A 25584-nucleotide genomic window follows, 5' to 3' on the forward strand; every position below is an offset into this window, starting at 1 on the left:
ATTTGGGTCCTCTGGGTCATTTGGGTCCTCTGGGTCATTTGGGTCCTCTGGGTCATTTGGGTCCTCTGGGTCATTTGGGTCCTCTGGGTCATTTGGGTCCTCTGGGTCATTTGGGTCCTCTGGGTCATTTGGGTCCTCTGGGTCATTTGGGTCCTCTGGGTCATTTGGGTCCTCTGGGTCATTTGGGTCATTTGGGTCATTTGGGTCCTCTGGGTCATTTGGGTCCTCTGGGTCATTTGGGTCCTCTGGGTCATTTGGGTCCTCTGGGTCATTTGGGTCCTCTGGGTCATTTGGGTCCTCTGGGTCATTTGGGTCCTCTGGGTCATTTGGGTCCTCTGGGTCATTTGGGTCCTCTGGGTCATTTGGGTCCTCTGGGTCATTTGGGTCCTCTGGGTCATTTGGGTCCTCTGGGTCATTTGGGTCCTCTGGGTCATTTGGGTCCTCTGGGTCATTTGGGTCCTCTGGGTCATTTTGGTCCTCTGGGTCATTTGGGTCCTCTGGGTCATTTGGGTCCTCTGGGTCATTTGGGTCCTCTGGGTCATTTGGGTCCTCTGGGTCATTTGGGTCCTCTGGGTCATTTGGGTCCTCTGGGTCATTTGGGTCCTCTGGGTCATTTGGGTCCTCTGGGTCATTTGGGTCATTTGGGTCCTCTGGGTCATTTGGGTCCTCTGGGTCATTTGGGTCATTTGGGTCCTCTGGGTCATTTGGGTCCTCTGGGTCATTTGGGTCCTCTGGGTCATTTGGGTCCTCTGGGTCCTCTGGGTCATTTGGGTCCTCTGGGTCATTTGGGTCCTCTGGGTCCTCTGGGTCATTTGGGTCCTCTGGGTCATTTGGGTCCTCTGGGTCATTTGGGTCCTCTGGGTCATTTGGGTCCTCTGGGTCATTTGGGTCCTCTGGGTCATTTGGGTCCTCTGGGTCATTTGGGTCCTCTGGGTCATTTGGGTCCTCTGGGTCATTTGGGTCATTTGGGTCCTCTGGGTCATTTGGGTCATTTGGGTCCTCTGGGTCATTTGGGTCCTCTGGGTCATTTGGGTCCTCTGGGTCATTTGGGTCCTCTGGGTCATTTGGGTCCTCTGGGTCATTTGGGTCCTCTGGGTCATTTGGGTCCTCTGGGTCATTTTGGTCCTCTGGGTCATTTGGGTCCTCTGGGTCATTTGGGTCCTCTGGGTCATTTGGGTCCTCTGGGTCATTTGGGTCCTATATTCCTATCCTATAACATATATATCTCCTATAACCTATCCTATAAATATAGATTTGATGACGTCATGTTTACACATCTGAGCGACAGAAATGAGCGACAGAAATGAGCGACAGAAATGGGTGACAGAAACTAGCTTCACTTTTGAGCGCCCGAAATTCCCAGGCAAACGCTATAACGCACCAGGTTTACAACCTGTGCGTTAATAACTGGAGTTACTGTATTTAATATCGATCCCCTGAATTGTCTTGGCATTTATAGAACATACATACTTTAGCATTGTTTTTTTTTTTGATAAATATAACGGTTTCGGAATAATTTTCTCAGTTATTGCTAGGATCCAGAAAAACAACCCATGCTTATAACTTCCTTCTACTTTACTTGCATGTGCATATGTTTACAAATAAAAACACATTACATACATTATATAATATACATTATATGTATATTATATAATGTGTATATATTATATGTATATTACATAATGTGTATATTGAAGCGCGGTGCTACGCGCGCTTGCTTGCACAACAAGAAGGAAGCGGACAACGCGGTGAGTTTAAGAGTCTTTATTAAAAGAGCTCATTGTAGCACTGGCGCGCTCCGGGCTGCGCGCCCGGTGTATATCCCGCGGCCACGCCTACCCTTCAGGCGTGGCCGCCGCCCACTTGGTGCGTGGAATGATGCCCTCACGCCAGTGAGCTTTCGTGTCCGCCACACCCGCCCCCCCAGAATTCCCGCGCCCCTGGAGGGCCAGTTTGCGGGGCAAACGGATGACCCAGCCTAAGCGCCCTCTGGCGACCGGCGGCATCCGGGGTGCAGGGATGCCAGCTGGGATGCCTCCGGCTGCACCCGGGATGGGCGCAGGACCGGGGGGTGGCGTGCCGGCGGGCCTGGGCGGTGCCGGGGGGGGGGGGGGCGGCCCCGACGCGGGGCCGAGCCACTGGCGGTGGGTGGTCCACGTCGAGGTGGGCCGGTTTGAGGCGATCCACCGAGACGCGGTCGGGAGTACCGCCGATGTCCAAGGTGAAGTGCTTCACCCCGGTCTCCAGCACGCGGAAAGGCCCATCGTACAGGGGCCACAGTGGTGTCCGGTGGGCGTCGTGCCGGACGAAGACGTACTCCGCGGTGCAAAGCTCCGGGGCGATGTGGGTAGGCGGGTGCCCGTGGTGCGCCGTCGGCACCGGGGCGAACGTCCGGGCTGTCTCCTGCAGCGCGGAGCACTCCTGCGCCGTGGGGACCATGGTGCCGTGGGGTTGGGGAGGAACTCGCCTGGCACCCGCAGCGGTTGTCCGAAGACCAACTCCGCCGCGGATGCGTGCAGGTCGTCCTTGGGCGCCGTCCGGAGGCCCAGCAGGACCCAGGGGAGCCTGTCGACCCAGCCGCCGTCGCGGAGGGTGGCCCACAGCGCGGCCTTCAATGAGCGGTAGAACCGCTCGCACAGGCCGTTGGCCTGGGGGTGGTAGGCCGTGGTTCGGTGCAGCTGGACCCTGAGCCCCCGCGCGACCGCCCCCCAGAGCTCCGAGGTGAACTGGGGGCCGTGGTCGGACGATATGTCCGAGGGGGCGCCGAACCGGGCGACCCAGGTGGCGATGAACGCCTGTGCGACGTCCGCCGCCGTCGTCCCCGCCAAAGGCACGGCCTCCGGCCACCGGGTGGTGCGGTCCACCATCGTCAGGACATGTGTGAAACCCCGCGAGGGGGGCAGAGGTCCCACCAGGTCCACGTGTACGTGGTCGAACCTTAGTTCCGGCACCGTGAACGGGGCCAATGGGGCCTGGGTGTGCCGGTGCACCTTCGCGCGCTGGCACGCGAGGCACGTCCTGGTCCAGCCGCGGACGGCCTTCCGGAGGCCATGCCAGACAAACTTGTCGGTGACCAACCTCTGGGAGGCCTTCGTGCCCGGGTGGGACAGGCCGTGGATGGCGTCAAACACCTGGCGCTGCCAGCCCGCGGGCACGATGGGGCGAGGCCGCCCGAGGGAGACGTCGCACAAGAGGGCCGCGCCATTGAACGGCACCTCGGTGACGCGGAGGCCCGTGACGGCGGTCCGCAAGGCCTGGATGCCGGGGTCGGCGGCCTGGTCCGCCGCCATCCGGGCATAGTCGATGCCAAGGTGGACGGCGTGGGCGACGGACCGGGAAAGGCAATCCGCCACCGGGTTGTCCTTCCCCGCGACATGCCGGATGTCCGTCGTGTACTTGGACACGGCCGAGAGGTGACGCTGCTGCCGGGCCGACCACGGCTCGGCGACCTTGCCCATCGGGAAGACCAGTGGCTTGTGGTTGACGAAGGCCGTGAACGCACGGCCCTTGAGCAGATGGCGGAAGTGCCTGACCGCCAGGTGAAGCCCGAGCAACTCGCGGTCGAAGGTACTATAGCGGCGTTCGGGCGGGCGAAGCTGCCGGCTGAAGAACGCCAGCGGTTGCCAAGCACCACGCACCCATTGCTCGTGCACCGCACCCACCACGTAGTCCGAGGCGTCGGTGGTGAGGGCGATCGGTGCATCGGGCGCCGGGTGCACGAGCAAGGTGGCGTTAGCCAAGGCGAGCTTCGCGCCTGCGAACGCCGTGTCCATCTGCGCGGTCCAGGTAACGTCACCTTTGCCCGGCTTCCCTCGGAGGGCCTCGTGCAAGGGGCGCAGGAGCTGGGCGATGCGGGGCAGGAACCGATGGTAAAAGTTCACCATGCCCAGGAACTCCTGGAGCCCCTTGATCGTGCGGGGGCGCGGAAACCCCTTCACCGCCTCCGCCTTGGCCGGTAGGGGGACGGCCCCGTGCCTGGTGACGCAGTGCCCCAAAAAGTCGATTTCAACAACACTGAACCGGCACTTGGCGGGGTTCACGATCAGGCCGTGCTGGCCCAGACGTTCGAGGAGCGTGCGGAGATGGTGAAGGTGCTCTTCGCGGGACGCGCTGGCGACGAGGATGTCGTCCAGGTATACGTACACAAAATCCAAGTCGCGCAAGACGCTGTCCATGAGTCGCTGGAACGACTGAGCCGCATTCTTCAAACCGAAGGGCATCCGAAGAAATTCGAACAGTCCGAACGGTGTGATGACCGCCGTCTTCGGGATGTCCTCCGGCCTGACGGGGACCTGATGGTAGCCGCGTATGAGGCCCACCTTCGAAAAGAAGGACATGCCCGCCAACCGGGCGGAGAAGTCCTGGATGTGGGGGACAGGGTAACGGTCGGGGGTGGTGGCGTCGTTGAGGCGCCGGTAGTCCCCGCACGGTCGCCATCCCCTGCCGGGCTTGGGCACGATGTGAAGCGGCGACGCCCAAGCACTCTCGGAGCGCCGCACGATGCCGAGCCGCTCCAGCGTAGCGAAAAGCCGCTTTAGCCACCGCGAGCTTCGTCGGCTCGAGGCGGCGTGCCCGGGCGTAGACCGGTGGCCCGGCGGTGGGGATGTGGTGTTCCACCCCGTGCTTGACGGCCCCCGCCGAGAAGGTGGGCCGCGTAAGGGCCGGGAAGCGGGCGAGGAGGCGGGTGAAGTCGTCCGCTGCCGGAAGTGTACAAACTAACCTCGCCGGGACCGAACCGCTCAGCAAGCCGCTTGGCGAGCCGCTCAACAAGCTGCTCAACGCGCAAGCAAGCGAGCTGAACGTTTCAGCCTGGACGAGACGTCTGTTCTTCACATCTACCAACAACCCGTGTGCAAAGAGGAAATCCGCACCGAGTAGCGCCATGGGGACACTAGCGGTTACGAACGTCCACTCGAAGCGTTGCCTTCCGAACCGCAGGGAGAGGCAGCGCTTCCCGAATGTGTGTATGGGTGTTCCGTTCGCGGCAAGCAACGCGGGGCCCCGGCCCGCGGTGTGCTTGTGGGACGTAGAGGCAGGGATAACGCTCACCTGTGTCCCCGTATCGCATAGGAAACGGTGCCCGGACAAGGTGTCCGTTATAAAAAGAAGGCTGCCGGAATGGCCGACGCTCAGGGCCGCTACCGAGCGCCGGCTTTGTAGTTTCCCAACTTGCCGAAGGAGCACGGCGGGCAACAAGTCCTCGCCTTGTGGCCAAACCTGGCGTGGAAATGGCACCAGGTTTGCGGCGAAGGCGGAGGCCGCGGTTTTCGCGGCGGTGGTGGGCGTGGCGTGGCGGCGGCCACGTGGCGTGCGTCAGCCTCGGGATCCCCGATGTGTGGTGCATCAGCATCAGGGTCAGCCTCGGGATGCGCGGCGGCCGCGCCAAAACTCGCCTGCGCGTCCAAAGCCGCGAAGAACCTGTCGGCTTCGGCAGCGAGAGCTCGGGGTTCCATAGTCACAGAACCGGCCAACGCGAGGCGGACTCGTGCCGGCAGCTGGCGTCAAAATAACGCACGGAATAGAGCGTTCGGGGTTTCGTCGCCGAACAACGACAGCATATGGTCCATGCGGACCGATGGTCGCGTGTCACCGAGCTCGGGGAGGTCCAGGAGGCGGTCGGCCTGTGCGTCCACCGTGAGGCCGAACGTGGCGAGGAGGAGACGCTTGATCGCCTCGTACCTGCCGTCGGCCGGTGGGTTCCTCAGGACCGACACGACGTGGCCGGCCGTGCCGGGCCCGAGGGAAGCGACCACGTGGCAGTACCTGGTCTCGTCCACCGTGATGCCTCGAAGTCGGAACTGGGGTTCTGCCTGCAGGAACCAGACTTCGGCTTGCGTCTCCCAGAACTCGGGGAGTGTCATTTGGACCGCGTTGTTTGCCATTGCGATGGTGTATTTGGGTGGTCAGCGAGGGCTGACCAGAACGTCGGAGGGTCACCAAATGAAGCGCGGTGCTACGCGCGCTTGCTTGCACAACAAGAAGGAAGCGGACAACGCGGTGAGTTTAAGAGTCTTTATTAAAAGAGCTCCACTGTAGCACTGGTGCGCTCCAGGCTGCGCGCCCGGTGTATATCCCGCGGCCACGCCTACCCCTCGGGCGTGGCCGCCGCCCACTTGGGGCGTGGAATGATGCCCTCACGCCAGTGAGCTTTCGTGTCCGCCACAATATATTATATAATGTGTATATTGTGGCGGACACGAAAGCCCACTGGCGTGGTGACATCATTCCGCGCACCAAGTGGGCGGCGGCCACGCCCGAGGGGTAGGCGTGGCCTCAGGATATACACCGGGCGCGCAGCCCGGAGCGCGCCAGTGCTACAGTGACCTCTTTGGAATAAAGAACTATAAACTTACCGCGTTGTCCGCTTCCTCCTTGGTAGCAAGTCACGCGCGTAGTAGCGCGTGCTAAAATATATTATATGTATATTATATAATGTGTATATATTATATAATGTGTATATATAATGTGTATATATGTATATATCCCGTGTACATTATATATGTGATATGTGGGTCGCTTTGGGCGGTGTATGACCGAATCGACTTTGTTGTCGGCCGAATGAGCGGTGTACACACACCGAGCCGTGGATAAGTTCGAGTGCGTTCCATAAGACACGTATTCGTGAATTTAATGTGGAAAAGGTGAGCACTGTACGTCATACTTTATCCAGCGGTTCCATTCCCAATCAGCTGGAAGAAGCAGTCAAGCAAGCGCTCCGTCGGAAACCGTTGCTAAGGAACGCCTGGTTTGGCAAGCGCTAGCAAGCTGATTGGTCATGTGACACCCCGGCGAAAACACGCGAGTTTATCAACCAACTGACGTCACTCCCCAAGGTTTTGTTTCTGTATTTCCGGGAAACGAGGCACGCACTTTGTGCAAAGGTCGCCGAAAAGGGTCATTGTACTCGGTCCTGCCCTGCTCGGTCTGTACGATGCTGGCTCTCCTCCTCCTGGTCACGGTCTTATCCTCGCTTTTTATCTTGTTCCTGTGGGTGGAACGTCAGCTTGGACTGGTCTATCAACTCAATCATGAGGTACGGTCGTTATTACTAACCGTGACTTGAACTCGCACCGTGAATTAACATGGCGATTTAGTAGTGTGAGATCGAACACACACACACACACACACACACACACACACACACACACACACACACACACACACACACACACACACACACACACACACACACACACACACACACACACATGGCGATCCAACACGCACACAGTGATCCAGTGGACTGGCACACTGATTCAACACCCCCAATTCAACACACCAATTTAACACTGTGATCGAGGGAACTCACACCGTGATCTCGTGAACTCGCACCGTGATCTCGTGAACTCGCACCGTGATCTCGTGAACTCGCACCGTGATCTAGTGAACTCGCACCGTGATCTAGTGAACTCGCACCGTGATCTAGTGAACTCGCACCGTGATCTAGTGAACTCGCACCGTGATCTAGTGAACTCGCACCGTGATCTAGTGAACTCGCACCGTGATCTAGTGAACTCGCACCGTGATCTCGTGAACTCGCACCGTGATCTAGTGAACTCGCACCGTGATCTAGTGAACTCGCACCGTGATCTAGTGAACTCGCACCGTGATCTAGTGATCTCGCACCGTGATCTCGTGAACTCGCACCGTGATCTCGCACCGTGATCTAGCGAACTCGCACCGTGATCTGGCGAACTCGCACCGTGATCTGGCGAACTCGCACCGTGATCTGGCGAACTCGCACCGTGATCTGGCGAACTCGCACCGTGATCTGGCGAACTCGCACCGTGATCGGGCGAACTCGCACCGTGATCTGGCGAACTCGCACCGTGATCGGGCGAACTCGCACCGTGATCTGGCGAACTCGCACCGTGATCTGGCGAACTCGCACCGTGATCTGGCGAACTCGCACCGTGATCTGGCGAACTCGCACCGTGATCTGGCGAACTCGCACCGTGATCTGGCGAACTCGCACCGTGATCTGGCGAACTCGCACCGTGATCTGGCGAACTCGCACCGTGATCTGGCGAACTCGCACCGTGATCTGGCGAACTCGCACCGTGATCTGGCGAACTCGCACCGTGATCTGGCGAACTCGCACCGTGATCTGGCGAACTCGCACCGTGATCTGGCGAACTCGCACCGTGATCTGGCGAACTCGCACCGTGATCTGGCGAACTCGCACCGTGATCTGGCGAACTCGCACCGTGATCTGGCGAACTCGCACCGTGATCGGGCGAACTCGCACCGTGATCGGGCGAACTCGCACCGTGATCGGGCGAACTCGCACCGTGATCGGGCGAACTCGCACCGTGATCGGGCGAACTCGCACCGTGATCTGGCGAACTCGCACCGTGATCTGGCGAACTCGCACCGTGATCTGGCGAACTCGCACCGTGATCTGGCGAACTCGCACCGTGATCTGGCGAACTCGCACCGTGATCTGGCGAACTCGCACCGTGATCTGGCGAACTCGCACCGTGATCTGGCGAACTCGCACCGTGATCTGGCGAACTCGCACCGTGATCTGGCGAACTCGCACCGTGATCTGGCGAACTCGCACCGTGATCTGGCGAACTCGCACCGTGATCTGGCGAACTCGCACCGTGATCTGGCGAACTCGCACCGTGATCTGGCGAACTCGCACCGTGATCTGGCGAACTCGCACCGTGATCTGGCGAACTCGCACGGTGATCTGGCGAACTCGCACCGTGATCTGGCGAACTCGCACCGTGATCTGGCGAACTCGCACCGTGATCTGGCGAACTCGCACCGTGATCTGGCGAACTCGCACCGTGATCTGGCGAACTCGCACCGTGATCTGGCGAACTCGCACCGTGATCTGGCGAACTCGCACCGTGATCTGGCGAACTCGCACCGTGATCTGGCGAACTGGCACCGTGATCTGGCGAACTGGCACCGTGATCTGGCGAACTGGCACCGTGATCGAGGGAAATCGCACCGTGATCTCGTGAACTCGCACCGTGATCGGGCGAACTCGCACCGTGATCTGGCGAACTCGCACCGTGATCTGGCGAACTCGCACCGTGATCTGGCGAACTCGCACCGTGATCTGGCGAACTCGCACCGTGATCTGGCGAACTCGCACCGTGATCTGGCGAACTCGCACCGTGATCTGGCGAACTCGCACCGTGATCTGGCGAACTCGCACCGTGATCTGGCGAACTCGCACCGTGATCTGGCGAACTCGCACCGTGATCTGGCGAACTCGCACCGTGATCTGGCGAACTCGCACCGTGATCTGGCGAACTCGCACCGTGAACTGGCGAACTCGCACCGTGATCTCGGGAACTCGCACCGTGATCTGGCGAACTCGCACCGTGATCTGGCGAACTCGCACCGTGATCTGGCGAACTCGCACCGTGATCTGGCGAACTCGCACCGTGATCTGGCGAACTCGCACCGTGATCTGGCGAACTCGCACCGTGATCTGGCGAACTCGCACCGTGATCTGGCGAACTCGCACCGTGATCTGGCGAACTCGCACCGTGATCTGGCGAACTCGCACCGTGATCTGGCGAACTCGCACCGTGATCTGGCGAACTCGCACCGTGATCTGGCGAACTCGCACCGTGATCTGGCGAACTCGCACCGTGATCTGGCGAACTCGCACCGTGATCTGGCGAACTCGCACCGTGAACTGGCGAACTCGCACCGTGATCTCGGGAACTCGCACCGTGATCTCGTACCGTGATCTCGTGAACTCGCACCGTGATCTCGTGAACTCGCACCGTGATCTAGTGAACTCGCACCGTGATCTCGTACCGTGATCGAGGGAACTCGCACCGTGATCGAGGGAACTCGCACCGTGATCTGGCGAACTCGCACCGTGATCTGGCGAACTCGCACCGTGATCTGGCGAACTCGCACCGTGATCTGGCGAACTGGCACCGTGATCTGGCGAACTGGCACCGTGATCGAGGGAACTCGCACCGTGATCGAGGGAACTCGCACCGTGATCGAGGGAACTCGCACCGTGATCGAGGGAACTCGCACCGTGATCGAGGGAACTCGCACCGTGATCTCGCGAACTCGCACCGTGATCTCGCGAACTCGCACCGTGATCTAGTGAACTCGCACCGTGATCTCGTGAACTCGCACCGTGATCTCGTGAACTCGCACCGTGATCTCGTGAACTCGCACCGTGATCTCGTGAACTCGCACCGTGATCTAGTGAACTCGCACCGTGATCTCGTACCGTGATCGAGGGAACTCACACCGTGATCGAGGGAACTCGCACCGTGATCGAGGGAACTCGCACCGTGATCGAGGGAACTCGCACCGTGATCTGGCGAACTCGCACCGTGATCTGGCGAACTCGCACCGTGATCTGGCGAACTCGCACCGTGATCTGGCGAACTCGCACCGTGATCTGGCGAACTCGCACCGTGATCTGGCGAACTCGCACCGTGATCTGGCGAACTGGCACCGTGATCTGGCGAACTCGCACCGTGATCGAGGGAACTCGCACCGTGATCGAGGGAACTCGCACCGTGATCTCGCGAACTCGCACCGTGATCCCGCGAACTCGCACCGTGATCCCACGAACTCGCACCGTGATCCGGCGAACTCGCACCGTGATCCGGCGAACTCGCACCGTGATCCGGCGAACTCGCACCGTGATCCGGCGAACTCGCACCGTGATCCGGCGAACTCGCACCGTGATCCGGCGAACTCGCACCGTGATCCGGCGAACTCGCACCGTGATCCGGCGAACTCGCACCGTGATCCCGCGAACTCGCACCGTGATCCAGCGAACTCGCACCGTGATCCAGCGAACTCGCACCGTGATCCAGCGAACTCGCACCGTGATCCAGCGAACTCGCACCGTGATCCCGCGAACTCGCACCGTGATCCAGCGAACTCGCACCGTGATCCAGCGAACTCGCACCGTGATCCAGCGAACTCGCACCGTGATCCAGCGAACTCGCACCGTGATCCAGCGAACTCGCACCGTGATCCAGCGAACTCGCACCGTGATCCAGCGAACTCGCACCGTGATCCAGCGAACTCGCACCGTGATCCAGCGAACTCGCACCGTGATCCAGCGAACTCGCACCGTGATCCAGCGAACTCGCACCGTGATCCAGCGAACTCGCACCGTGATCCAGCGAACTCGCACCGTGATCCAGCGAACTCGCACCGTGATCCAGCGAACTCGCACCGTGATCCAGCGAACTCGCACCGTGATTTAGTGAACTCTAGCGAACTTGCACCATGATCCAGCGAACTCGCACCATGATCTAACATCGTGATCTGGTGAACTCGCACCGTGATTTAGTGAACTCGCACCGTGATTTAGTGAACTCGCACCGTGATTTAGCGAACTCGCACCGTGATTTAGCGAACTCGCACCGTGATCCAGCGAACTCGCACCGTGATCCAGCGAACTCGCACCGTGATCCAGCGAACTCGCACCGTGATCCAGCGAACTCGCACCGTGATCCAGCGAACTCGCACCGTGATCCAGCGAACTCGCACCGTGATCCAGCGAACTCGCACCGTGATCCAGCGAACTCGCACCGTGATCCAGCGAACTCGCACCGTGATCCAGCGAACTCGCACCGTGATCCAGCGAACTCGCACCGTGATCCAGCGAACTCGCACCGTGATCCAGCGAACTCGCACCGTGATCCAGCGAACTCGCACCGTGATCCAGCGAACTCGCACCGTGATCCAGCGAACTCGCACCGTGATCCAGCGAACTCGCACCGTGATCCAGCGAACTCGCACCGTGATCCAGCGAACTCGCACCGTGATCCAGCGAACTCGCACCGTGATCCAGCGAACTCGCACCGTGATCCAGCGAACTCGCACCGTGATCCAGCGAACTCGCACCGTGATCCAGCGAACTCGCACCGTGATCCAGCGAACTCGCACCGTGATCCAGCGAACTCGCACCGTGATCCAGCGAACTCGCACCGTGATCCAGCGAACTCGCACCGTGATCCAGCGAACTCGCACCGTGATCCAGCGAACTCGCACCGTGATCCAGCGAACTCGCACCGTGATCCAGCGAACTCGCACCGTGATCCAGCGAACTCGCACCGTGATCCAGCGAACTCGCACCGTGATCCAGCGAACTCGCACCGTGATCCAGCGAACTCGCACCGTGATCCAGCGAACTCGCACCGTGATCCAGCGAACTCGCACCGTGATCCAGCGAACTCGCACCGTGATCCAGCGAACTCGCACCGTGATCCAGCGAACTCGCACCGTGATCCAGCGAACTCGCACCGTGATCCAGCGAACTCGCACCGTGATCCAGCGAACTCGCACCGTGATCCAGCGAACTCGCACCGTGATCCAGCGAACTCGCACCGTGATCCAGCGAACTCGCACCGTGATCCAGCGAACTCGCACCGTGATCCAGCGAACTCGCACCGTGATCCAGCGAACTCGCACCGTGATCCAGCGAACTCGCACCGTGATCCAGCGAACTCGCACCGTGATCCAGCGAACTCGCACCGTGATCCAGCGAACTCGCACCGTGATCCAGCGAACTCGCACCGTGATCCAGCGAACTCGCACCGTGATCCAGCGAACTCGCACCGTGATCCAGCGAACTCGCACCGTGATCCAGCGAACTCGCACCGTGATCCAGCGAACTCGCACCGTGATCCAGCGAACTCGCACCGTGATCCAGCGAACTCGCACCGTGATCCAGCGAACTCGCACCGTGATCCAGCGAACTCGCACCGTGATCCAGCGAACTCGCACCGTGATCCAGCGAACTCGCACCGTGATCCAGCGAACTCGCACCGTGATCCAGCGAACTCGCACCGTGATCCAGCGAACTCGCACCGTGATCCAGCGAACTCGCACCGTGATCCAGCGAACTCGCACCGTGATCCAGCGAACTCGCACCGTGATCCAGCGAACTCGCACCGTGATCCAGCGAACTCGCACCGTGATCCAGCGAACTCGCACCGTGATCCAGCGAACTCGCACCGTGATCCAGCGAACTCGCACCGTGATCCAGCGAACTCGCACCGTGATCCAGCGAACTCGCACCGTGATTTAGTGAACTCTAGCGAACTTGCACCATGATCCAGCGAACTCGCACCATGATCTAACATCGTGATCTGGTGAACTCGCACCGTGATTTAGTGAACTCACACCGTGATTTAGTGAACTCACACCGTGATTTAGTGAACTCACACCGTGATTTAGTGAACTCACACCGTGATTTAGTGAACTCACACCGTGATTTAGTGAACTCACACCGTGATTTAGTGAACTCACACCGTGATTTAGTGAACTCACACCGTGATTTAGTGAACTCACACCGTGATGTAATGAACTCGCACCATGATCTAACATCGTGATCTGGTGAACTCGCACCGTGATTTAGTGAACTCACACCGTGATGTAATGAACTCGCACCATGATCTAACATCGTGATCTCGTGAACTCGCACCGTGATTTAGTGAACTCTAGCGAACTTGCACCATGATCTAGCGAACTCGCGCCATGATCTAGTGAACTCGCACCGTGATTTAGTGAACTCTAGCGAACTTGCACCATGATCTAGCGAACTCGCACCATGATCTAGCGAACTCGCACCGTGATTTAGTGAACTCACACCATGATCTAACATCGTGATCTGGTGAACTCACACCGTGATGTAATGAACTCGCACCATGATCTAACATCGTGATCTAGTGAACTCGCACCGTGATTTAGTGAACTCTAGTGAACTTGCACCATGATCTAGCGAACTCGCACCGTGATTTAGTGAACTCACACCATGATCTAACATCGTGATCTGGTGAACTCACACCGTGATGTAATGAACTCGCACCATGATCTAACATCGTGATCTAGTGAACTCGCACCGTGATTTAGTGAACTCTAGCGAACTTGCACCATGATCTAGCGAACTCGCACCATGATCTAGCGAACTCGCGCCATGATCTAGTGAACTCGCACCATGATTTAGTGAACTCTAGCGAACTTGCACCATGATCTAGCGAACTCGCACCATGATCTAGCGAACTCGCACCGTGATTTAGTGAACTCACACCATGATCTAACATCGTGATCTGGTGAACTCACACCGTGATGTAATGAACTCGCACCATGATCTAACATCGTGATCTAGTGAACTCGCAACCTGATTTAACACACCGATTTAACACCGTGATCTCGCACAGTGATCTTGTGAACTCACACCGTCATCTAACACCATCATCTAGTGAACTATGGTCCTGATCTCGCACAGTGATCTTGCGCCGTGATTCGTTCGTGTGCTTCCTTCTTGTGTGCTTTCTCTTCAGCACAGGGACACAGACGTTCTGGAATAATGCACTTTGTGCTCATCATCATGACAATCTCAAATCAGACCGGATGTATGTTCGTGTTCCATGTCACGTGAGAGTGATAAATTCGTATTTATCTATTTTGTGGTGTTTATCAATGTCTGTGAAGCTATTTTGATGATGATCTCATCGCAACTTGCCATCACAAGGTCGATGAAGAAAGCAATCGACATGGTGGTGAATTGGTGGCCGAGTGCCTCAAAGCTCACGGGGTCGATAGGTTGTTTACCCTGGTCGGAGGTCACGTGTCTCCCATCCTGGCCGCATGTGAGGCACTCAACATCGCGGTTATCGACGTGAGGCACGAGGCCACAGCGGTGTTCGCAGCTGATGCGACAGCCAGACTGAGCGGTGTGTATTAGTAGGTGATGCATGGTATGAAACACCTTTACAGGTAGCTGTTGCACATTCACCCTTGCCGTGTCAACTTTTGTCACCATGGTGAAATGGGGTCGTCACCGTGGTGAAATTGGTTTGGCACCACAGTTATCATTTCTTGTGCAGGTACCATTGGTGTCGCTGTGGTAACGGCGGGCCCAGGTGTTACGAACACGGTCACCGCCCTGCAGAACGCTCGCCTTGCCGAGTCACCATTGGTGCTGATGGGAGGCGCCGCAGCTACAATCCTGAAGGTAGAGTTGAGGAAAATGATAACTCGTTTGCAGTTATTGTGAAGCAATGATCAACGTACAAAGAATGTTAATTAACAAACGCGTAATGAGATGTGTGTGAATGAGAGGGTTGAGAGGATATCTAATATGGGATTAAAAGGTTTACCTTTGTGATGTGAACGAGGGTCACAGACAATTCTGCTCTTCACAACTCACGACTTTATCTTAAGAATAACAAACCTCCCAAGACTGTTCTACAAAGATCGTTCAATCGCAGGATAAGTAATCCTGCCCATGTTATTGATTATGTTTCTCAGGGTCGTGGTGCTCTGCAAGACATTAGCCAGATGGCCTTGCTTCGCCCTGTCTGCAAACTCTGTTTGTCCGTCCGTTATGTTCGAGAGATCACTCCCTCTCTGCGACTCGCCATTTCCACTGCTCTGGAGGGTACACCAGGTAACGTCATAAGGTGGTGGGCAGATTGTTGCGTGCCATTTACAATTGTGATCCATAAAGCAATGGGTCATAATGGTGGACAGCGATTGTTGTGTGGAGAAGCCTGGTCCTGTTTTGCCATGATTTTGCCATGACGACCGTGCGAGGGTCTGCACTTGCATGTTTCCATGACATTGTTTGTGCCACAATTCCCCTCTCCTCCCTCCTCCCCCCACATCATCACTGATTTGCCATCAAATTTTCTTCTCCTTCCATCTTTCCTTCGCAATCACCCTCACTTCCAAAGGGCCAGTCTTCCTGGAGCTTCCCATCGATGTCCTTTATCCATACTCCATAGTTCGTAGGGAACTATCCCCTCAAGCTTCCCACCGCCCTGCTTCTCATCCCCCCTCACTCTCTCAGCGAATGGTCAACTGGTATTTAAAGCGGCACCTCAATAACCTATTTGCCGGAGCGTGGACCTCACGACCCCTCGGACCACTTCCTTTCTCGTTGCTGCGAGCCAGTTCTCAGGAGCTGGACGCGGCAGCAGCCATTTTGGAAAAGGCTCGACGACCATTATTGCTGCTTGGGAGTCAAGTTATGCTACCTCCCACAACTTCTGTGAAACTGAGGTAATGTTGAAAGTTGTAAAATGGCATTTCAGAAACATTACTCTTCCTCATTCTGCATTTCCTACAGCAGATTTATCCTGTATCGTTGGCATTGTTCCCAAATGCGCCATTCACCTTGATCACAGGACAATGGATCTTCATCCAAACAATCAAGGAATTGGAAATGAAATTGACTTTCGTCATTATCTGACTTGGTGACCCGTGGAACACGTACCTTAATTGGCGAATTGGGTGCTTTGTTGTTCAGGGAAGCAATAGAGGAACTGGGATTTCCATGTTATCTGGGTGGAATGGCAAGAGGTCTGCTCGGTGGCTCCAACGTCCTCCACATCCGACACAACCGCCGTGCCGCCTTACGCCAAGCCGACGCCATCGTCCTCGCTGGTAACGCTCCCGCATACCAACCTCATCACTCATTTCCATCGTCTTTGCCCTTCCATCTCGCACAGCACGTACATTCTTGTTGACTCAATTGCAAGCTTTACCTTCCCAGGAGCGGTGTGCGATTTTCGTCTTTCGTACGGCCGCTTGCTACCTAAAAGTGCGGCCATCGTTGCGGTGAATCGTGATAGAGAACAACTTATGCGAAACAAAGGCATTTTCTGGAGGCCACGCATTGCTGTCCAAGGTGAGAACACAAAGAATGCAAACATCCACATGTTGTAGATTTCAAGGAGAAACCAAGTATACCATGGATACTGTACTCTGAGCAGGTGACCCGGGATGCTTCTTAGTGGAGCTGTCTCGGCGTCTCGGTGGCAAAAGGTCTCCCTCGGACTGGCTCGACTCGCTCCACGAGTCCGACAGCCAAAAGGATGACGAAATCAGGTGATCGCCCGCACTGTATGCCACGCAGCAATGCTCAATGTACTGTATGCCAAATCATTGTGCACCGTTTTATACAGTCGAGTGATGTACAGTGTGCACTGTGCCACATGAAGCCAATGAATTACCACAGCATGCAATGTGCCACGTCACAATGTCCAGTATAGCTTGGTGTTGGCCTAATGGTTAAGATGGCTGGCTTAAGATCCTACGGTCTCGAGTTCAAGCTCCTGTCGTGCTGTTGAATTGACATCAGGCCGGTCGACTCGGCCTTGTCATCCTTCTGATTTTGGCAAAATGGGTACCCGCTAGCTGGTGAGGGGGAATTGCACCCGCTAGCTGGTGAGGGGGAATTGCATCAGTGGCACAGCTGTGCCCCCAGAAAATGATGCAGCCAAGCAGCCGTTGGCTGCATACAAAAAAAAGTAAAAAAAAAAAGTAGTGTACAGTCAATCACTGTGCCGGACAGTGTACAATATAATCACTTTGCAAGGACAATTCTTCAACTTCAAAGTTACGATAATCAAACAAATTATGTGAAATATTTTGATAGTTTTCCTTCCCCATTAACAACTCACCTGCTCCTCATTGGTGAAAGTTATCAACCCCACTTCCCTGTCCCCTTAGGATGAAGGCCTCACAATCGTCTGGTCTTTACCTCAATCCCGTGCGCCTCCTGCTCGCCCTGGAGGACATTCTTCCACCCAACGCCATCCTGGTCGCCGATGGCGGGGATTTTGTGGGTACCGCCGCCTACGTGACTCGTGCACGGGGCCCAGGGGGCTGGCTGGACCCGGGTGAGTACTTGGTGTCCAACCCGAACACTCGCGAGTATCGTTACCTACGAGTCCCGGATGACCATTGATGTTCACTCAGGTGCATTTGGAACACTGGGGGTCGGTGGCGGTTTTGCTCTCGGAGCCAAGCTTTGCAGGCCAGAGGCAGAGGTGAGACAAAAGGGAAGTGAACGTGGGGATAATGGCAGTGACAGTACAGGGTGACTCAATTGTGTTTTCTGTGACCCCTTCCACCCAATCCCACCATGACCTGATGAGCAGGTGTGGATTTTGTATGGAGATGGCAGCTTGGGGTTCAGTCTGGCAGAGTTTGACACTTTTAAAAGACACAAGGTATCAGAACCTCCACTATCATCCCCCCAACATTCCCAGTTTACCTGTAACAAATTCAACCACCCTGCTATCGCTCCATCAGACTTCCATTCAATGACATTTTCATTCCACTTTCATCAGGTGGCAGTGATCGCTCTCGTTGGCAATGATGCCTGTTGGTCACAAATCGTGAGGGACCAGCGCCAAATACTGGGCACAGACGTGGCCTGTCAGCTTCGCTACACAGGTAAACACAGCACAGGTAAATGCTCTGCTTACTTAAACGTGACCTCTGCTCATTGACAACACGACAGGTAAAACACATTTGACACTTGATGCAGTCATGTGTTACAAACCAAACCATTAAATGGCAGCCAATGGGGAGAGTTTTGGAAGTGATGTAATTAGAGAGAATCGCCAAGTGCAAAGTAACATCCTCAGAGGTAGGTCTCACGCAATGTCAGAGTATAGGCCCGAAATACCAGCTCATGAAAGTTAACCCGATTTAACCGATTGCACAAATGGCGGCAAGAGGCATTTAAAGGGTTAAAAAAAAAAGATCCTTTCACAAGTCTCGTCAATGAGTCTCGGGACATATTGCTCTTCTTTACATGAGTGAGGCTTGTGAAAGAGCAAGGTACATCAAGGGAATGAACAAACAGGAAAGGGAGGGGAGGAAGGGAGAGGAGAGGCAGGAAGGAAACTGAAACTAGCAAGTAAGATGGTTGGGTTTGGAAGGGTCAATGGGGGTATTAAAGATCAGGGTTAAAAATTGGGGATGACCAGACATGGTGGTGCACTGCCTAATTGAAGCCTTGGAGGGAAGGGTGAGACACAGCCAATGGAAGGCGGTTCCGTAGATGGGAGAAGCGATGAATAAGAGTTGAGGTGTGCAGTGATCCTGGATTTTGGAAGTTCAACCAGGAGGAAGTTACAGGGAGTAAGCGTGCACCCGGGAGTTGCTTGAGATTTTACAGGATTGAAGGACATGATCCATTGATGAGACAAGAGTCTGAACATTTCTGGATCAGCAGAGAAAGATAGTCGCTGTCTGCCTAGTAGTGGGATGGGTGGGTGTATAACACAATGAGTTAGCTCCAAAAAGGAAGAGGGGTTTCCTTCCAGAGCATTGGGAAAATCGATTAATATCGATGTGGAACAAGCCTGGGCCCAAACACTGCTTTGGAGAACTCTGGTCTCCACTGGGAGAGGGTTTCATCCATTAGATGGAAGCATATTTACTTCACGGGTGGAGGAAGTCATGAATCTAGGAACAAAGGCCTTCCGTGCCACAGACAGCTTGGGGAGCAAGCAAGTCAGCATGCCAGTGTCAAATGCTCAAGGTATGTTTGGGGAGGCTCCCACTCTCGTGTTTGAGATTTGGAGTGTCCAATCATTGCTGAGGGAGGAGCAGACTTGCATACTCCAGAGTTGTGACAGATGGAATCCACACTGATAGACAGAGATCAGAAACCGATGGCCATAAATCCTTTGAAATCTTTCCCTCGTGGTCCCCCTGTACTGTCTTTCCCTCGCGGTCCCCCTGTACTGTCTTTCCCTCGCGGTCCCCCTGTACTGTCTTTCCCTCGCGGTCCCCCTGTACTGTCTTTCCCTCACGGTCCCCCTGTACTGTCTTTCCCTCGCGGTCCCCCTGTACTGTCTTTCCCTCGTGGTCCCCCTGTGCTGTCTTTCCCTCGTGGTCCCCCTGTGCTGTCTTTCCCTCGTGGTCCCCCTGTACTGTCTTTCCGTCATGGTCTCCCTGTGCTGTCTTTCCCTCGTGGTCCCCCTGTGCTGTCTTTCCCTCGCGGTCCCCCTGTGCTGTCTTTCCCTCGTGGTCCCCCTGTGCTGTCTTTCCCTCGCGGTCCCCCTGTGCTGTCTTTCCCTCGCGGTCCCCCTGTGCTGTCTTTCCCTCGCGGTCCCCCTGTGCTGTCTTTCCCTCGCGGTCCCCCTGTACTGTCTTTCCCTCGTGGTCCCCCTGTACTGTCTTTCCCTCGCGGTCCCCCTGTGCTGTCTTTCCCTCGCGGTCCCCCTGTGCTGTCTTTCCCTCGCGGTCCCCCTGTGCTGTCTTTCCGTCGCGGTCCCCCTGTGCTGTCTTTCCGTCGTGGTCCCCCTGTGCTGTCTTTCCGTCGTGGTCCCCCTGTGCTGTCTTTCCGTCGCGGTCCCCCTGTGCTGTCTTTCCCTCGTGGTCCCCCTGTGCTGTCTTTCCCTCGTGGTCCCCCTGTGCTGTCTTTCCCTCGTGGTCCCCCTGTGCTGTCTTTCCCTCGTGGTCCCCCTGTGCTGTCTTTCCGTCGTGGTCCCCCTGTGCTGTCTTTCCGTCGTGGTCCCCCTGTGCTGTCTTTCCGCCGTGGTCCCCCTGTGCTGTCTTTCCGTCGTGGTCCCCCTGTGCTGTCTTTCCCTCATGGTCCCCCTGTGCTGTCTTTCCCTCATGGTCCCCCTGTGCTGTCTTTCCTTTGTGGTCCCCCTGTGCTGTCTTTCCCTCGCGGTCCCCCTGTACTGTCTTTCCCTCGCGGTCCCCCTGTACTGTCTTTCCCTCGCGGTCCCCCTGTGCTGTCTTTCCCTCGTGGTCCCCCTGTACTGTCTTTCCCTCGTGGTCCCCCTGTGCTGTCTTTCCCTCGTGGTCCCCCTGTGCTGTCTTTCCCTCGTGGTCCCCCTGTGCTGTCTTTCCCTCGTGGTCCCCCTGTACTGTCTTTCCGTCATGGTCTCCCTGTGCTGTCTTTCCCTCGTGGTCCCCCTGTGCTGTCTTTCCCTCGCGGTCCCCCTGTGCTGACTTTCCCTCGTGGTCCCCCTGTGCTGTCTTTCCCTCGCGGTCCCCCTGTGCTGTCTTTCCCTCGCGGTCCCCCTGTGCTGTCTTTCCCTCGCGGTCCCCCTGTGCTGTCTTTCCCTCGTGGTCCCCCTGTACTGTCTTTCCCTCGCGGTCCCCCTGTGCTGTCTTTCCCTCGCGGTCCCCCTGTGCTGTCTTTCCCTCGCGGTCCCCCTGTGCTGTCTTTCCCTCGCGGTCCCCCTGTGCTGTCTTTCCCTCGCGGTCCCCCTGTGCTGTCTTTCCCTCGCGGTCCCCCTGTGCTGTCTTTCCGTCGTGGTCCCCCTGTGCTGTCTTTCCGTCGCGGTCCCCCTGTGCTGTCTTTCCCTCGTGGTCCCCCTGTGCTGTCTTTCCCTCGTGGTCCCCCTGTGCTGTCTTTCCGTCGTGGTCCCCCTGTGCTGTCTTTCCGTCGCGGTCCCCCTGTGCTGTCTTTCCGTCGCGGTCCCCCTGTGCTGTCTTTCCCTCGTGGTCCCCCTGTGCTGTCTTTCCGTCGTGGTCCCCCTGTGCTGTCTTTCCCTCACGGTCCCCCTGTGCTGTCTTTCCCTCACGGTCCCCCTGTGCTGTCTTTCCCTCACGGTCCCCCTGTGCTGTCTTTCCGTCGTGGTCCCCCTGTGCTGTCTTTCCGTCGTGGTCCCCCTGTGCTGTCTTTCCGTCGTGGTCCCCCTGTGCTGTCTTTCCGTCGCGGTCCCCCTGTGCTGTCTTTCCCTCGTGGTCCCCCTGTGCTGTCTTTCCCTCGTGGTCCCCCTGTGCTGTCTTTCCCTCGTGGTCCCCCTGTGCTGTCTTTCCCTCGTGGTCCCCCTGTGCTGTCTTTCCGTCGTGGTCCCCCTGTGCTGTCTTTCCGTCGTGGTCCCCCTGTGCTGTCTTTCCGTCGTGGTCCCCCTGTGCTGTCTTTCCGTCGTGGTCCCCCTGTGCTGTCTTTCCGTCGTGGTCCCCCTGTGCTGTCTTTCCCTCATGGTCCCCCTGTGCTGTCTTTCCCTCATGGTCCCCCTGTGCTGTCTTTCCTTTGTGGTCCCCCTGTGCTGTCTTTCCCTCGCGGTCCCCCTGTACTGTCTTTCCCTCGCGGTCCCCCTGTACTGTCTTTCCCTCGCGGTCCCCCTGTACTGTCTTTCCCTCGCGGTCCCCCTGTACTGTCTTTCCCTCACGGTCCCCCTGTACTGTCTTTCCCTCGTGGTCCCCCTGTGCTGTCTTTCCCTCGTGGTCCCCCTGTGCTGTCTTTCCCTCGTGGTCCCCCTGTGCTGTCTTTCCCTCGTGGTCCCCCTGTACTGTCTTTCCGTCATGGTCTCCCTGTGCTGTCTTTCCCTCGTGGTCCCCCTGTGCTGTCTTTCCCTCGCGGTCCCCCTGTGCTGTCTTTCCCTCGTGGTCCCCCTGTGCTGTCTTTCCCTCGTGGTCCCCCTGTGCTGTCTTTCCCTCGCGGTCCCCCTGTGCTGTCTTTCCCTCGCGGTCCTCCTGTGCTGTCTTTCCCTCGCGGTCCCCCTGTGCTGTCTTTCCCTCGTGGTCCCCCTGTACTGTCTTTCCCTCGTGGTCCCCCTGTGCTGTCTTTCCCTCGCGGTCCCCCTGTGCTGTCTTTCCCTCGCGGTCCCCCTGTGCTGTCTTTCCCTCGCGGTCCCCCTGTGCTGTCTTTCCCTCGCGGTCCCCCTGTGCTGTCTTTCCCTCGCGGTCCCCCTGTGCTGTCTTTCCCTCGCGGTCCCCCTGTGCTGTCTTTCCGTCGCGGTCCCCCTGTGCTGTCTTTCCGTCGTGGTCCCCCTGTGCTGTCTTTCCGTCGTGGTCCCCCTGTGCTGTCTTTCCGTCGCGGTCCCCCTGTGCTGTCTTTCCCTCGTGGTCCCCCTGTGCTGTCTTTCCCTCGTGGTCCCCCTGTGCTGTCTTTCCCTCGTGGTCCCCCTGTGCTGTCTTTCCCTCGTGGTCCCCCTGTGCTGTCTTTCCGTCGTGGTCCCCCTGTGCTGTCTTTCCGTCGTGGTCCCCCTGTGCTGTCTTTCCGTCGTGGTCCCCCTGTGCTGTCTTTCCGTCATGGTCCCCCTGTGCTGTCTTTCCGTCGTGGTCCCCCTGTGCTGTCTTTCCCTCATGGTCCCCCTGTGCTGTCTTTCCCTCATGGTCCCCCTGTGCTGTCTTTCCTTTGTGGTCCCCCTGTGCTGTCTTTCCGTCGTGGTCCCCCTGTGCTGTCTTTCCGTCGCGGTCCCCCTGTGCTGTCTTTCCCTCGTGGTCCCCCTGTGCTGTCTTTCCGTCGTGGTCCCCCTGTGCTGTCTTTCCGTCGTGGTCCCCCTGTGCTGTCTTTCCCTCACGGTCCCCCTGTGCTGTTTTTCCCTCACGGTCCCCCTGTGCTGTCTTTCCCTCGCGGTGCCCCTGTGCTGTCTTTCCCTCGTGGTCCCCCTGTGCTGTTTTTCCGTCGTGGTCCCCCTGTGCTGTCTTTCCCTCGCGGTTGTCAGCTCTTTCAGTATACAAGCCTCGATTCAGTATACAAAAAAAATAAAAAATACATAAACAAAAAGAACAAGTTAATAAAAAACTAGAGCAATGTGACTGTGTCGCCAATATGCCTCCGCATAGTCCCACAAGAGTTAGATGCCCTCTTTCACTGTCCTAAAAATAAACAAGTTTTAATTTAAATCCCATCAGCTGTTTTCAAGTATCACATTTTCATCAGCCTTGACAGGTTTCACATCGATCGGTGAAGCGGTTTCAGAGAATGGATTTTTTGAAATGCCGGCTTTCAAGCTAATATGGCTGCCATAACACATGACATATGACATGAAAAATGTACACACTGCATATGTATGGGTAGAGGATCATGTTTGTGAAGTTTCGTGTTGATCGGATAAGGTTTGTTTTTCTGTCCAAGATGGCTGCCAAACCACATGACCTATGATGTCATTATTTTCAACTATATGTAACAGTGGTGCTAGATGATATTTGTAAAATTTCGCATCAATAGGGTAAGTGGTTTCAGACATAATTATTTAATATTTTCCTTCTATCCAATATGGCTGCCACACCATGTGACCAATGATGTTTTTGTGATCATCTTTTAATCGCCATGCCTAGTCAATGACACACGTAAAGTTTTGATTCAATTGATTTGGTGGTTTGGGAGAATATGTTTTTATGAGGTTAAGTTAAATCCAATATGGCTGCCAAACCATGTGACCTATGATGTCATAAATTTAATATTTCAATACAAATGGGTCATACATCATGTGCATGCAATTTCAGATTTTTAGGATGAGGAATTCGATTATAACATTTTTGGCTGGCATACCACTTCACCTATGATGTCATCATTATCAAGCTTTTGTTCCCCATTGGGAGTACTTGACAATGTGCCAAGTTTAAAAATTTTCCATTCAGCGGTTTCCGATAAATATATATTTTAATTATTTGCGTTTATTCAAAGATGGCTGCCATTCCACGTGACATATGACGTCACAATTGTGATGAAAACATTCTGCTTGGATGTCACTCGTACCTTAAGTTTCATCTTAATCGGACATATGGTTGCTGAGAAAAATGATTGTTATCCCGTACGTACGGACGGACGGACGGACAACCCGAAAACAATGGCTCCGACCACCTACGGGAGCGGAGGCATAAAAATGTGAATACATATTTTGTTTTTCTTTTGATGAACTGTCTGAAAAGACAATAATTCCTCTTAACGAGTCTCTCCGGTGTGATGGTGACTAGAATGTTTGTTTGGAAAATCGCCGACCGGATCCTCCGTCATACAAAGTCCTTCCTTGGCACACCTGAGCTCCTTTCCACCTACAAGCTCTTCATCCGCAGCTTTATGAAGTATGGCTCTCCCTTCTGGGCCGGCTCCCCTGCCTCACACCTTGCTCATCTTGAACCCATGAAAACCAAGGCCCTCAAGATCATTTGAATCTCTCACAATTAAGTTGTCTTTGGCCTATCACTTCGCCATCATAGACAGGTCGGTGGTCTCTGTTTCTACCACCTCCTTTCTGGTCATGCACCCTCCACTCTGTCCGTGTAGGGCTCACATGGTCCACCATCAACCCTCTTTGGTGAAACTACATAAATCCAGAATCGCCACTCACCTACACTCATTCGTTTCTCTTTCTTTCCACCTACGAAACCAACTTCCACATCGTCTTCAAACTCATTATTCCCACCAGGTCTGTCTACAAGACAGCTGTTCACCACCATCTCAGATCGCCCCCAATCAAAAATCATGATGTTTTCTACCCTCGTCAACCCGACCCAAATCCCTCCTTCCAAATTTCCAGTTTTCCCTCGAGTAATTACCTCCACCACCAAAGGTGGATGGAGGTTGTTTCCTTCTGTATCCATCTTATCCACCCCATGCGTCATCCGGTACCTCCCCAATCCTCCATACACCCATTGTTTGTCCAAGTCTCCTATCTTGGCCTTCAACCCTGCTGTTGGTGTTCCCCCTTCTCTACTGTTCCGTCCTGAACCATTCCATTTACTCGTTTTTCCATGAGCCTCGACTTTGTATACAAAAAAGAAAAAATGCTGCATGTCCATTGTCCACATTACAGTATTAAGAGCATTAACATTTGAAAACCGAAATGGAGATAAAGCTCGCACGAAGAGCATTTGGAAATGAACTCTTCATACTGGAAACAATTATTTTATATTCGGCCATGAAGATTATTAACGAGCCCCATACTCCCCACCACCCCCTAAGATTATCACGTGGCTGCAGAAGGTCTCGGAGGACGTGGAATTCTCCTGGATTCTACTGGGGATCAAGGCGATGATGAAGATGCCCATCTCCGCGCCGTGCTGTCCAAGGTGCAGGACATGTGTCGTGAAGGAAGCGCCGTCCTTGTCAATGCTCTCATTGGTCAATCA

The 25584-nt window shown here is 55.9% G+C and overlaps 1 protein-coding gene across 2 annotated transcripts in view; it reads left to right on the forward strand.

The window, feature by feature from the left end:
* Positions 1 to 6810: 6810 nt before the first annotated feature.
* Positions 6811 to 25584, forward strand: part of HACL2 (2-hydroxyacyl-CoA lyase 2) — a 24792-nt gene continuing 6018 nt past the window's right edge. Inside the window, exons 1-13 of one of the 2 annotated variants that reach the window (XM_068136030.2) lie at positions 6811 to 7033; positions 14492 to 14693; positions 14847 to 14974; positions 15271 to 15409; positions 15696 to 16023; positions 16271 to 16407; positions 16517 to 16651; positions 16737 to 16851; positions 17476 to 17645; positions 17725 to 17795; positions 17907 to 17978; positions 18099 to 18204; positions 25418 to 25584. The exon at positions 25418 to 25584 is cut by the window's right edge and continues 179 nt beyond it. In XM_068136030.2, coding sequence (XP_067992131.1) covers positions 6932 to 7033; positions 14492 to 14693; positions 14847 to 14974; positions 15271 to 15409; positions 15696 to 16023; positions 16271 to 16407; positions 16517 to 16651; positions 16737 to 16851; positions 17476 to 17645; positions 17725 to 17795; positions 17907 to 17978; positions 18099 to 18204; positions 25418 to 25584 — 1872 coding nt within the window. In that variant the 5' untranslated portion in view covers positions 6811 to 6931. The remainder of the gene's footprint in view (positions 7034 to 14491; positions 14694 to 14846; positions 14975 to 15270; positions 15410 to 15695; positions 16024 to 16270; positions 16408 to 16516; positions 16652 to 16736; positions 16852 to 17475; positions 17646 to 17724; positions 17796 to 17906; positions 17979 to 18098; positions 18205 to 25417) is intronic. The other variant, XM_068136032.2, reaches the window with a different exon arrangement.

Source organism: Myxine glutinosa, chromosome 14, assembly GCF_964187855.1.
Source record: "Myxine glutinosa chromosome 14, kmMyxGlut1.1, whole genome shotgun sequence".
Classification (NCBI taxonomy): Eukaryota; Metazoa; Chordata; class Myxini; order Myxiniformes; family Myxinidae; genus Myxine; species Myxine glutinosa.